Below are 15,155 nucleotides of genomic sequence, written 5' to 3' on the forward strand. Positions count from 1 at the left end.
GTGCTGGGAGCTTCAGCGTATTTCCCTATTTGAAGGTGGAGGTTCCTGCTGTGAAGACTGGTTTTGATATACAAAGATTGAGTATATCTTCGGATTTCAAAGTTAATCCATTCAATGGGTAGGACTAGTCTGTGACTCTCTCTTTTATTGTTTTAGACTGGTTCCAAATTTAGAGGGATGTTCATGAAAGGAATTATGTCAATACACACTTTTGTGTTTGACCACAGAGATACCAGAGAACAAACCTGAAATTTGGCTTGCTGTCAAGCAGTGTGCAGTATAGTTCCCTGGGGAAGAGTTCGTCCTTCTGCATGAGAAATGAACTGCATTTCTCACAGTGCTCCACCAGAGTCTCTCCAACATGGTTGTTGTATCAGAATGTGGAGGTAGTGAGGCTTCTGTCTTCCATGCGCGTATCCCTGTGTAAAACTGCCCCTGGGTAAAACTCAGTGGGCATTATAAACACCGTTCCCTGTGTATGTTCTGATAGAGGCTGGAAACCATGTTAAGAACATAAAAAGGACATAGAACTATTAGAGAGTGTCCAAAAGAAGGTAGTGAAGATGATGAAGGGTCTAGAGGGCAAGACATATGAGGAGCTGCTGAGGTCCCTTGGTTTGCTCAGCCCACAGCAGAGCAGGCTGAGGGGAGGCCTCATGGCGGCCTGCAGCTCCCTCACGAGGGGAGCGGAGGGGCAGGCGCTGAGCTCTGCTCTCTGGGGACAGCGACAGGACCCGAGGGAACGGCATGGGGCTGGGACAGGGGAGGGTCAGGCTGGGCGTTAGGGAAAGGTTCTGCACCCAGAGGGTGGTCGGGCACTGGGACAGGCTCCCCTGGGCAGTGGTCAGAGCACTGAGCCTGCCAGAGTTCAAGAAGCATTTGAACAACACTTTCAGACACATGGTTTAATTTTTAGGTAGTCCTATGTGGAGCCATGAGTTGAACTTGATGATCCTTGATCCTTCCAATTCAGGATATCCTATCGTAAAGCTACAATAGGGAAACATCATTTGAATTTGAGGATGGTTACAGATAAGCCAGTATTTTAACAAAGTTGTATCTGTACTAAAGGACATAGCATGAACTGGCTACTTTCATTTGAAAATGAATGCTGGTCATTTTAATGGTTATTATTGTGGAAACATACTCAATGGCTAATTGGAGCTATCACAGTCATCTCAACACACTGATGTCTAAGCATTAGTCATCTAACATGAGTTGGTACATCCTCACTTTTACAAACTCTCTGCGTGGAGCTGTCTGCCCCTAAATGTAGCCTGAGAACTTGAGTAACAAAATACTTCTATCAATGTACCACAAAAATAATGACCTTTTTCCTGTGGGTAGCCTTTACGTACAGATCACTCCATTTATATGTGTGCAAGAGTACACAAAAAGATTATTTCAATGCCAGTCATATACTTTACTGTGTTGATAACATACATTTTTTCTCATGTGTGTACTTCAGATTTTATGCTTTGGTCCTGTTCTGTGAGGAAGTGGTATATAAGAATAGGTTGTGGATGAAGCAGTCATGTTAACTGACGTGGTACAACAAAGCAGTCCAAGGATCTGCTAGCAGCTCTTTCTGCACAAGACAGTGACCTCAGTTAAGACATCTGACTGTAGTTAGCAGGTCAGCTTTGGAAATGAGAAGACACAGAGTCAAGGTAAAAATTAATTTCCAGTGTGGTGCCTGTGGACTGTCAGTGAAGTCTTGATTTGGTGAAGACACATTACTCTTTCTGCGCAGTTACACAATCAGCTGAACTCCTTTTTCACTTTGGCAACTGAACCATTCTGTAATCGTTGCTTTCTCTAATGTACCAAGTTTTTTGGTTCTTTTCTCTTTCTGTGTGTGGTGGCTATTAAGTATCATGGCATTCACATAAAAAGTGGAGACTTTTGCAGGGGGAGGGGAGACTAAGAGCACGAATGTATCTCTTGTGGAGATCTCATGCAGTCTTAATCAAGACTAGAGCCTATCATATCATTATTTGGCCATACGCCTGTGAAAATATCTTCTTGGCCCCCCAGAAGTTGCATATGTAGATTTTCATTGCCAGTGGTTATATCCTGTTGGAATTATGCCATTAAGTGATTAATTTTTTTCTCTATTTAAAATGACTATGATTTCTGTAGCATCCTTGAAAGGGAAGTGAGGTTACATGAAGTCCATGTATGGCTAATGCTGGCCACTGTGCTCATGAGAAAATTACAAGTTTAACTCACACAAGCAGCCATGGTGTAGCAGCAGACAGATACATTTAGTTGAGAATAAAACAGTCTTATGATTTCTGAAATTTTAGTTTATATTATATACATACACCTTTTACTTTACAATGGCTTTCAACTTTTCTTTTCCATTCAGTTTGGCCTTACTTCAGCCTTAAATGATATGCTGTATTTCTGAATTATCAGGCAACCGTATTAGCTTAAATTTTCTGTCAGAAAAACCCAGGAAAGTACATTTTATTTGTTGATTAGTAGAATTAGTCATTGACACCTCTTCCTTAATGGCTGAAGCAATTTTCACTATATCAAATTCTTTCTGTATTCATCATTTGTGCTTCCTCCAGGTTGGTGGGTAGGGAAGGAAACGAGCAGTGCTCTGAGCTTCAGAGATGCTCAGAATCTGTAACTTTGGAGTTAATGGAAGTTAAGAAATTATGGTGCATATAAAAATTGGTTTGTGGATGTTTTGCTGGGTTCTTGACAGCCATGTTCTGGCTTTGGCTCAAAATGCTTTTGCTGGTTGCCAATCAGCTGTGTAAATGAAAGCCACAGTTTAAGCAGTCTCCCAGTGTATTGCTGTAAACTGCAAGGTCATCTGTGTGTGGTACATTTGCGCTGTCTTTCAGCTCTGTAGTTTGTCTATTTTTTTACTTTACCATCCTTTGAATGAAGAAAAAATAAATTAAATTTTTTTAAAAAAAGAACCAGTTTTCCATGTGCCTTCGTCTCTACCAGTATGGTAGAGCAGTGCTTTCAATGAGAGGAGTCAAAGAGTCATGCTGCAGACCAACTCATGCCCTACTGAGTATATCAAAACTGGTTGTAGTTGTTTTGTATTGTGATTTTTAGAGTGTAAACTATTGGTTTTAGGTTGGATGATGGCTATCTGAATTGTCTGTTACCAAATATTGGTATAAAGGCACTTTCACATATCTTTGCTGTGAGTGTTGTCTGGATGTTGTCATCGTGCCATGGATGTCATAGAAAGGTGTCATAGAAATGAATGGATTTCTATCAACTATTTCCATGAGCAGTGCTATCCACCGAAAAGCATTTATGTCTACTGCTATGTAGATCTACTTGCAAAAAATGAATTTGTTTAGCCCCAGTCTGTGTACTGTTACAACAAAATGTAACACAGGCCTAACAAAAATGTTTGCTTTTAGTTATCAGTAGAATGAAATCAAATGATACAAAAAGCTGCAGAATTTGAAAATATCTGTGCGGTTCCAGTAAAAGATCCTTGACTTGAGTCTGCATTTTCAACCTTAATGCATATTTAACATGGATTTTCCTATTCTCTTCTAAAGTTAAAATGTTGGGTTGATACCAGCATGGATTCTGAGTGCAGTTTCAGAGCCTGCCAGTATCCATCCCAAAGTCTGGAGAATTCTATAAATGCTGGAAAACACTTCATTTAAATAAAATAAAATAAAATAAAATAAAATAAAATAAAATAAAATAAAATAAAATAAAATAAAATAAAATAAAATAAAATAAAATAAAATAAAATAAAATAAATAAAACAAAACCTTCTTTAGGAAGAAATTTTAAACATGAAAATTTTTGAGGGTTTTATGCTTTACTCAGTAAGACTGACAAGAAATATCTTTTTTTCCAAGTATGCTGTGACTTTCGTCAGTGGAAACCCTTCAGTACTAGATAACTCCAATGTATTTTCTAAGCAGACATGAAGCAGAATCTAAACAGTAGATGGTACAGAGTCTGTGGTAGGTTTTTACTACATGCCATCTGAATTAGTCACCGATCTAGGTCATGTAAAATATATTTGTGTCTTGGAGACAATGCAGTATGAAGCAACTGAGATGAGGCTGATTAAACATTAAGCTTTATTATTTTAAGTCCATAAATGAGATTCTGAAGACATGTTGGTGACAGAAAAAATTACTACAGCTGGTATTTTTTCACTGCTGACAAGCAACTCAAAACCTAACAAAAATAGCAATCTATGAGCAAATAGGGAATCCAGCCAAAATCTTTCTATACAAAGGGGGGTAACAAAGTATCTACTTTGAAGAAAAGCAGCTATGCCAAATTGTGACACACAAATTGTAGAATTATTGAGAAGATTTTTGCTTTCTAGAGAAGGACATTAAAAGGTGAAATGAAAAGGTGAGATGATGGATCTAGGTTGGAATTTTTATTTTTAAAATTAGTTACCTATCTGGCCTATTTCTATTCCTAAAAAAAAAAAAAAAGGTGCTAGATTCTGTGGTGCCTTAGACTAGCAGAGAGAGATTTGCATCACCAGAGTTGATTAACAGCTAACAAATTACGATTTTTTTGCGGTTTACATGTTATAATATTAAGAAAGCTTTTTTCTCAACCTGAAGGTGACAGAAACATTTCTAAAAGCATTTTTTTTAATGTTTGTGCATATTCTATGTAGGACTGACTGATCAGCCCATATACTGTATTAGCACACATGCAAGCAGTACACACATAGTTTTAACTATTATGTGCTGGTATAACTGCGACAAATTCTGAAGCTCTAATGAATTCCACGTAGAGACTGAGTAAGTCAGTGCTAAAACAAATTTATATATGATATTGATGCATGCTAAAAGAAGTTTTGTAAGTAAATAAATTTGCTGGACACTAGCATTGTTAGCAGTAGCTAACTAGAAATCTGCCCTACTAAGCGGTAAAAATTAAAAGAACCTTGAAATCAGAAGTGCAGAAGAGATTCTTCTAACCACTGTTTTTGTGGGTGGTGGGTGGAGGTTTTTTGGTTTTCTTTTGTTTTTTGTCTGTGGGTTTTGGTTTTTGGTGTTTTTTGTTTGTTTGCTTTGGTTTGGTGGGTTTTTTTGTTTTCTTTTTTGCTGTGCAAGCAAAGATGCAATTTAAAGATGATTAATGTTTGTTTTGTAAATATGCATTTTACTAGGCACTTGCAAAATTCCATTGACATAAGACAGCTCTCTCCTTTTATTATTAATTATTATTATTATTATTACTTTAAAAGGGTCAAAAAAGAATTTCAACTCAATCTTTTTCTATAATATATTTTGACGCGTGGCCCTAATGTGGTTTGTTTTAGACAGCTACCACCCACAGTGTTTTGAAAACACTCTTCTACTGCTTTTTAGCCCATGAGACAACAGTTTTCAGTCAAGGGGATGAGGGAAAGGAACTCATCAGTTCCAGTATCTGAAAGCGGGCTTTTTTAGCATGTGTTTGACAGCCATATCCCTCCCTTACTTTCACCCTTGAGGCCAATCACAGCCCCAGCTAAGAGTTTTACTTAGAACAGCTGCTGAAAGTTTCTGATGAGAAAAGTAATTTATCTTTAGGCTTTATCAACAGTTTCAGCTAAAAATTTAAAAGAAAGGAACAGTAATGATGAAATACACTGTGCAGAAAATGAGGGTACATGAACGCAAACTGATGGAGTTATGCCACCATAAAAATGGATTATTTGTGAACAGAAACAATTCATAACAGTGTTAAGGCTGTATTCGTCCCATCTAACTGTGGGCAGTGCACTGAGATCACAGTCAGCTCTTCCTATTGGCAGAGACGGTTGACTCAGCCCAAGGAGGAGCTGAGTATTCCTTTCTATCTTCACTGACTACTCGGGGAGCAACAAAACTACTAAGTTTGCACAAACTGCCTAGTAATCTAAGAATCTGGAGTCTATTTCAGGCTCTGATACTCAGCCCATGAGACACTTCACTTCTTTCTGCCCAGCTTCAGCAGGTTTTATGACTCTTACATGCAATATGTCTTTTTCTTTGCTGTTGCTGCTCCTGCTTTGCAGAACTGGGAGGCAGGAGCTAGGCAAGTCATTTGACAACATCACACAGGAACTGACAAAGCAAAGGTCTTGCCACAGACAGATGTCCTAGATGCAGGGCAATCATTCTCTAATACACATAGCAACATCAGCAGAAGTGGGAATTAGATTAAAATATAGTTTAAATAATCACAGCTTACAGTCACAATGTGAGACTTTGAACTTCTTAATAGACTTTTAAATATAACTTTAGGGCATAAACTGTAAAAATAATAAATTAAAGGTCATCTAAATCTGTAAAAATCCTAGTAAATATATTCATGCTCACACCAACTAAGAGACCTCTGTCTCCTTCTTTCTGCTTTACTCCAGGATGCTTCTTCAGCCTGACGACTCCTTGCAGATTCTAGCGCCTGTGGAGGCTGATGTGGGTTTCTATGCTTGCAATGCATCTAATGCTCTGGGATCCGACTCTGTGTCCATTGCTGTCACTCTAGCAGGTAATGGTTCACTGTCTGTGATCGCACAATGGTCCCTGCCACTTGTGTGATTCTGGAGAGAAATAGTCTGTGGGATAACAGCTGGATCTGGAAGGTGGTTGGGGAAGGTGGCTCAACAGAGGCACAAGTCAGTGAAAATTCAGGGAATGTGTTTTGGAAAGCCCTGAGGCATAGTCCAGTTTTCACAGACAGTTCATGACATTTGTGTCTTTATGCAAATGATCAATACTTTTTCTCACTTGCTAAAACTGAAATGTACTCTCAAGAAACTGCATATTCTCATTATTCTCACTTATGGGCAGTGCAGTTAAAGCTCCCCAGTTTGTATGCCTTGTTTTAAACCTATTGCTGGTCTTTTCAAGTCTGACAGACCGGTCCAAGAACTTACTCAACTGAAAGTTAAAGAAGCCTACAAAATACCAGAGATGAAGAACTAGTCCCATGTAGGACCAGGCTGTGTATTGTGTTTGATCCACTGTGGCATGTGTATAGCTGGCACTCTCAATCACTGTCAAACAGAGGTTCAGAATACATTAACTTCTATACTTATATTTCTCTAGTAACGGTTCAGTTCTACAGCAGACTAAATATCCTTTGTTAGTTTAGAATTCAGTTACAAAGAAATCCCACCCAAATGCAACTCAAGGGAAATCCAGAAGTGATGCATGAATCCAGCTTCTTCAAAGTAGATTGGTAGACAGTGTCAGCAGGCTCTCAAACACATCTGGATTGGTAGGACAGGCACACAACAGCAAACATGAATGAGAGGCAATTGGGTAAAGACGAAGATAAAAGAGTTACAGTTAAGGACTGTGACAAGACAGAGAGATTTTGGAGAAAGCAGGATCCTATTTATCACAAAGCTAAAAGGAGACACACCTGGCACTTAGGGACACGGTTTAGTGGGTGACGTTGGTAGTAGGGTGATGGTTGGACCAGATGATCTTGAAGGTCCCTTCCAACCTTTATGATTCTGTGATCAGGAATGCTAGAAAGCTTATTGACTGTTCAGATCTCTCCATTTCACTGTTCCAGCTGAAGAATGTGAAAGCATTTGAACGCCTCCGATGTGCAGGCCATGACCATCACCTATCAGTGTATCCATGTGTGTTTAGAGGGAGGAGTAGCTGTTGATGAACTTGATTTTTGTTGTTGTTGTTAGCAAATAATCTGGGGCTGGATGAGCATAAAGGAAATATAAGTATGCATCAATGGCCAGAAGCAAAGCTCTCATGATAAATATGCCAACAAGAAGGAGGCCTTGTCTGTCCCACAGAAAGAGAACATCTGAATCTTGCAGGATAGAAAAGGAAGAGCTACTTACTACACATAGACAACCAAGAAAATGCACTACTTTTTGCACTACTGTAGGTCAGGATATCTTGCTGAAGCCAGAGCAGCAGGGCAATGGTGCTGCTGCTAAAGCACTGTACTGTTTTACAAGGAGCAGCTCCACAGTAAACTTCTTGTGTTGCACCAGCAAGAAACTGAACATGAAGTTAAAAAATGGTCAGTCAAAACTGCTATCCTGTCCATGTTGCTCCAGTCATTTTAAAAAATGTAGTCTTTGCACAAGGTAATTTGCAGAGACAAGTTCATGTGAAGCTATAGAAAAATAAACTGGGCATTATGTATACATAGAATCATAGAATCACAGAATCATAGAATGGTTTGGGTTGGAAGAGACCTTAAAGATCATCTAATTCCAACCCCCCTGCCATGGTCAGGGACACCTCCCACTAGATCAGGTTGCCCAAAGCCCCATCCAGCTTGGCCTTGAACAATTTGTGGCCCTCGCTATCCATGAGGAAATGGTTGGCGACCTGCTACGACACTTGGATGTACGCGAGTCGATGGGGCCGGATGGGATCCACCCGAGGGTACTGAGCGAACTGGCAGAGATGCTGGCCAAGCCGCTTTCCATTATTTATCGGCAGTCCTGGCTATCAGGGGAGGTCCCAGTCGACCGGCAGCTAGCAAACGTGACGCCCATCTACAAGAAGGGCCGGAGGGTAGACCCAGGGAACTATAGGCCTGTTAGTTTGACCTCAGTGCCAGGGAAGCTCATGGAGCAGATTATCTTGAATGTCATCACGCGGCACTTGCAGGGCAACCAGGCGATCAGGCCCAGTCAGCATGGGTTTATGAAAGGTAGGTCCTGCTTGACGAACCTGATCTCCTTCTATGACCAAGTGACGCACTTGGTGGATGAGGGGAAGGCTGTGGATGTGATCTACCTTGACTTCAGTAAGGCTTTTGACACCGTTTCCCACAACATTCTCCTCAAGAAACTGGCTGCTCGTGGCTTGGACTGGCGTACGCTTTGTTGGGTTAAAAACTGGCTGGATGGCCGGGCCCAAAGAGTTGTGGTGAATGGAGCCAAATCCAGTTGGAGGCCGGTTACTAGTGGAGTCCCCCAGGGCTCGGTGCTGGGGCCGATCCTCTTTAATATCTTTATCGATGACCTGGATGAGGGGATCGAGTGCACCCTCAGTAAGTTTGCAGATGACACCAAGTTAGGTGCGTGTGTTGATCTGCTCGAGGGAAGGAAGGCTCTGCAGGAGGATCTGGATAGGCTGGACCGATGGGCTGAGGTCAACTGCATGAAGTTCAACAAGGCCAAGTGCCGGGTCCTGCATCTGGGGCACAACCCCAAGCAGAGCTACAGGCTGGGAGAAGAGTGGTTGGAAAGCTGCCTGGCAGAGAAGGACCTGGGAGTACTGGTTGATAGGCAGCTGAATATGAGCCAGCAGTGTGCTCAGGTGGCCAAGAAGGCCAACAGCATCCTGGCTTCCATAAGAAACAGTGTGGCCAGCAGGGCTAGGGAGGTGATTGTCCCCCTTTACTCGGCTCTGGTGAGGCCGCACCTCGAGTACTGTGTTTAGTTTTGGGCCCCTCGCTACAAGAAGGACATTGAGGTGCTCGAGAGAGTCCTGAGAAGGGCAATGAAGCTGGTGAGGGGTCTGGAGAACAAGTCTTATAAGGAGCGGCTGAGGGAGCTGGGGTTGTTTAGCCTGGAGAAGAGGAGGCTCAGGGGAGACCTCATCGCTCTCTACAGGTACCTTAAAGGAGGCTGTAGCGAGGTGGGGGTTGGTCTATTCTCCCACGTGCCTGGTGACAGGACGAGGGGGAATGGGCTAAAGTTGCGCCAGGGGAGGTTTAGGTTGGATGTTAGGAAGAACTTCTTTACTGAAAGGGTTGTTAGGCATTGGAATGGACTGCCCAGGGAGGTGGCTGAGTCGCCATCCCTGGAGGTCTTTAAAAGACGTTTAGATGTAGCCCTTAGTGATATGGTTTAGTGTAGGACTTGTTAGTGTTAGGGCTGAGATTGGACTAGATGATCTTGGAGGTCTCTTCCAACCTAGACAATTCTGTGATTCTGTGATTCTGTGTGAATTCCAGGGATGGGGCATCCACAGCTTCTCTGGGTAACCTGTGCCAGTGCAACACCACCCTCATAGGAAAAAATTTCCTCCTTACATCTAATCTAAATCTTCCCCCTCTTAGTTCAAAGCCATTCCCCGTTTTCCTATCATACCTCTCCCTGACAAAGAGTCCCTCTCCTGCTTTCCTGTAGGCCCCCTTTAGGTACTGGCAGGCCACTATAAGGTCTCCCTGGAGCCTTCTCTTCTCCAGGCTGAACAACCCCAACTCCCTCAGCCTGTCTGCACAGGAGAGAGAGGTGCTCCAGTCCTCTGATCATCTTCATGACCCTCCTCTTGATTCACTGTAATAGATCCATGTCCTTCTTGTGCTGGGAGGCCCAGAGGTGAATGCAGGGTTCCAGGTGGGATATCAGAAGAGCAGAGCAGAGGGGGAGAATCACCTCCCTTGACCTGCTGGCCACACTGCTTTTGATGAAGCCCAGGACACAGTTGGCTGTCTGGGCTGCAGGCACACATTGCTGGCTCATGTTGAGCTTTTTGTAAACCAACTACCCCAGGGTGCCTTGACATTATTTCCAGGAGGATCTGTTCCATGACCTTTCCAGGCACAGAGGTGAGGCTCACTGGTCTGTAGTTCCCCAGGTCCTCCTTTCTGACCTTTTTAGAAATGGAAGTGATATTTCCCTTTTTCCAGTCACTGGCGATTTCACCTGACTGCCGTGACTTTTGAAATATGAGAGGCTTGGCAGATCCATCAGCCAGTTCCCTCAGGACCCTGGGATGCATGTCATCAGGCCCCATGGACTTGTACCTGTTCAATTTCATCAGGAGGTCTCGAACCTGCTCTTCACTTACAGTAGGAGGGACTCTGCTCCCCCAGCCCTCGCCTACAGGTTCAGGGAAAAAAGAGATATGGGAAGCCTGACCGCCAGTGATGACTGAAGCAAAGAAGTTGTTGAGCACCTCTGATAGAGCTCCCTGCTCGTCTGTCAGAGGGCGTACACTCTTCTTGGCCTTCTTTTCTGGTCAAGGCACCCAAAGAATCCCCTCTTGTTATTTTTTGTATCCCTTACAATGCTTAGTTCCATCTGTGCCTTGGCTTTCCTGGTCCCATCCCTGCACATCTGGACAGTATTTCTGTACTCTTCCCAGGCAACATCTCATTGCTTCAACTGCCCTTGCATTTCCCTCTTGCACCTCAGTTTGACAGGATAACAGTCATTTGCTTGTACAAGGCTTGGTAGTCTTTTGGTAACATCCCTAATGCAAGCCCCTGTTAAGCAGCAGACTTCTCTCAAGAGCAGATTAGGTCGGCAGATGGTCAGATCCATGCCTCTGTACCTCTCAGAAGAAAGACTCCTGCCACTATCACTCATCTTCTTTTCCTAGTTGGATTGGTTGTTACGCGGGGAGCAGACTGGGCTGTGTTACTCAGCTCCACTCACCCAGCAATGGATCTTCCCTTTCCAGTCTGCAGGGGGGTGAAGCAGTTCTGTAAGGGCACCTCAGGCTCTGGGGGAAACTCTTCCTCCTGCTGGTGCTTGTTGTTGCCAGCTTCTGCTCTCCAGCTTTATTGAGCCCCCTCCCTCCAGTGAGTGCGGGTGAGGGAGTTTCAGGCTGTTTGGCTGTGGGCTGTGGGTCCCCTGCAGACCGTGCTAGAATCCAGCTAACTCCTCCTCAGCCTCCCTGATTCTACACAGCCTCTCTCACTGCCTCCTGCAGCTGTGGCAGAGGAAGACCAATAGCTTTTCTGTTATAATTGTCAAGGCTGTAGTTTAACTTTCTTAGATGAATTAATATTCATGCATCCCAGACTCAAGCTGAACTCTGCTTAGGAGCTGCTATACATTTTCATCTCCCATCCAAGGTAAAGAGCTGAACCTCTTATAAAATTAGGCCATAAACATCAAAATGAGATACTGAGTAGTTTTTGGAACAAAACACATTTTGGCATAATGGGAATACTTTTTCAAAGAAAAATTGGAAAGCTGAGACCACCTTTAGATGAATCAGGACTGGGACTGAAACCTTAGTTCATTGAAGAATTTACTGATTAGTTTAGCACATGCCTGGAAGAATGACAGTGGACTGTGTTTCCATTTTTTTCAATAGTTTGATACTCTTTTATTGGTTAAGCAGCTAACAGACTTTTAATCTTTTGATGAGATTGTGGAACACAATCAGGAAAAAAAAAGGCTGATGGATAACTGGAGAATAACTAGAGAATTTTTCTTCCTTTATGGTTTAGACATCAAAACTTTTGGAAATATTTCAGCAATAAAATGTAATATATTACTTTACTGTTCTTAATCATTAAAGGCACAGAAAGTAAAATATGCATATATATATAGACTGATATGACAGGAATTCCAAGTGAAAAACATCTTTTAAAAGTCCTGGAAATATGGCTCTATGGAAAAAAATAATAATACTTTAGGCTGAATTAAACTTTCAGGACTCTGCATGATCTCAATGAAACCAAATTCTTTTCCTCACCTCCAGCTTTTCTTCCTTGCTTACCTCCAAATTAATGGACAAATGAAACGTGGGGGAGACATTAGCCTTAAACCTCCAACTTCTAGAGTCAAATGAAAACATTTGATCCTGTTTTGTATCTGATCATCTATTTAAAGGGGAAAAAAATGTGTTTCTAGATTTTTGGATAAAGATGAATTTGAAAATACAGCATTGAGACAAAAATAGCCCAGCCCTGCACAATTTAAAGCAATGTTGTCATCCTGTTCCCCTTCTGCCAACATCCTGCCTGCAAAGCATTTTGGCTGGGAGAGAGGGTTGCCTTAACACAAGTATGCCACCTCTGCTACTTCGTTCCCCTCTCTCAGAGCTAAGCCTGGGTATCTCTGAGTTTTTTGTCATATTGGCATGCCTTTACGGTACCCCTACAGTATAATCTGTAGAAGTCTCCTAGAGTCACTGAAGGCGAACTCCGTAGCTAACCCCACACAGACAGGCACAACAGCAGGGGAACACCTTGACCCACTTGTTCACAGTCACCAATGTTGGAAGCACACTGAAAACAATCTGAAATGTTTTTTGCAGGTGAAGCAGGTATCTTTGTTAGAGATATACAATGCATAAAACTGTTACTACAGGCCTTAGATAGAGCAAACTGGTTATCTGATGGAGAAGATCTTGCTTGTCTTCTTATACCAGCCATTATGAGAAAACCTTTTGGGTACAGTCAAGTCTTCCCAGTGCCATTGGTTCCACTATAGGTTAAAGAAGACATGATTGATGTATAGAAACAGCTTGGACGTTGCTCCAAACATCCAGCACTGCTAATGTGCATGTAGCCATCACCCAGGCTTCTTTGTACTATGTTTGGACTTTGGCAAAGGGTGGTGTTTTGGTTGCAGTATTAGGCAAACATCTTGCTGCAGTTCCAGTTGTACTGCTGTTTATTGATTCAGCTGGTTCTCATATGTGTCCACATGACTTTAATGTTGTTCGGCCTCTGCACTAAGTATCCTTTCTTTTTTTTTTTTTTTTACTCTCAAGACAGCTTTTCCCATAGAATCCAGTGCCATTATAATATTATAAAGAGCAGGTGGTCACATACTTCTATGTTTTCCCTTATCCACCTGTCCTATATAGGACATATATATATTCATATATATATATATATATGAATATATATATTCATATATATATTCATACAGAGTGTACAAGTCCAGCTGTCCTGTGTGAGTCTAGTGTGCTGGGTCTGATAAACTGTTGTGCTTCTTTTATACAGGAAAGCCACTAATAAAGGCATCAAGAGCTACTGTGATCAACACTGAGTTGCCTGCTGTCACTGTTGATATTGGAAGCACAGTGAAAACAATCCAGAGAGCAAATGTTACCATTAACTGCCAGGTTGCAGGTGAGAAATGACTTGGTCTTCCATGCCACACTTTCAGCTATGAATTTCTGTGGAGTTGTTTGCTAAATCAGTGTCTCCAGGTACAGCAACTGTGTGAAACCACAAGTTCTTCCTAGTCCTCAGACAAAATTCTTTGCTTTCATTAATTTTTAACATAGAAATTGTCCTCCTTTTATCAATCCCACCAAGAAAAGTGTAGGGTCTTAAGAAAGCTGGTCTGAGATGGAATGACAAGTATCTTTGTTGGAGATACACAGTGTATTGAGGATACAAAAAAACTGATTTGAATTCCTACCTGTTGGGTGTGTAAGGTAAGAATACAGGAGCATGATCTGACTCATTTCCTCAGTGATGGGACTCTCCAAGTACATTTCAGTTAGCTACTTCTTTTCTTGCCAAACTCCTTTTTTTTTTTTTCAAGTGAAGGGCATAATAGTATAGTCCTTTTCTGATTTTTTCTTTCATTTTGGAGTGCAAGAATTTAGAGTAATTCCACTGAAACAGGCTTTTCCCTGAAACTTTTTCCAACCAAAGACTGAATGCCCCTCACTCTTAGAATGGCAGTTTGCCTCTTTTCAATGGTGACCAAAAAAGATTGACCTTTCCTGTCTGTAGCTGTCTTGACCTGTTAGTGGTAATGGTATTGGTATGGGATGGAGAGGTGGAGAAAGAGAGAGAGATGGGAAATCTCTAAAGACCCAGGGTCAGATCTTTAATTCATTAAACTTTCATGCATAGTAGAGGGGGAAAAGGAGGGGAAGGGAGTGGCTTACAAAACCCAAAGTGAGCCATTTTAAGTGTTACACAAATATCTGTGGAGGCTTGTAGGAAGTCTCTTGCTGTAGCTTCTTCTCTCTAGCAGCTACTTCAGATGATTGCAAATAAGCATCTGCACTACAAACATACAAATGTCCCTCTTTCCTTAAACTGTCTGCTCACTTTAAACACAATGGTTGTGAGTTTTCCTTCTTCACGTGCTGCCAACCACACCCCTACCGAGTTTGCACTACTTGGTCATCTCTCCTCTAGCAAAACGTGCACAATAGCTGTGCAAACACTAGGCTGGGAGCTGGGATACCAATGTATTAATTACTCGCAGTGGGATTAATGAAAGAAAAGTACAGTATCTAGAGGTTCATGAAGGAGTAAGTGCAACAATCCTGTTGTCCTCTCCTCAGACTCTTATTGCAACCAGACTGATATTCAATGCTTTTCAAGGAAGATGTAGATAAAAGTATTATGGTCATTAAGGCCATATATGTTCCCACACATATAAAGTGGAAGAGGTCAGCTGGCTTCCTCAAAGTCAGGGTGCTCATGTCAAAGCTAAGAATAGAACCCGTGTTTCCTGTCTTCCTGTTGCGTATCTAGTTTTTTAACAATTAACATAATTC

The 15,155-nt window shown here is 41.9% G+C and overlaps 1 protein-coding gene across 1 annotated transcript in view; it reads left to right on the top strand.

Annotated features, from left to right (window-relative positions):
• LOC308185858 (ADAMTS-like protein 1) overlaps positions 1-15,155 on the top strand; it is a 203,742-nt gene that overhangs the window by 152,015 nt on the left and 36,572 nt on the right. Inside the window, exons 20-21 of the mRNA XM_080574482.1 lie at positions 6,365-6,492; positions 13,633-13,761. Of these exons, the coding sequence (XP_080430608.1) occupies positions 6,365-6,492; positions 13,633-13,761 (257 nt within the window). The remainder of the gene's footprint in view (positions 1-6,364; positions 6,493-13,632; positions 13,762-15,155) is intronic.

Source organism: Anser brachyrhynchus, assembly GCF_964034855.1.
Source record: "Anser brachyrhynchus genome assembly, chromosome: Z".
NCBI lineage: Eukaryota > Metazoa > Chordata > Aves > Anseriformes > Anatidae > Anser > Anser brachyrhynchus.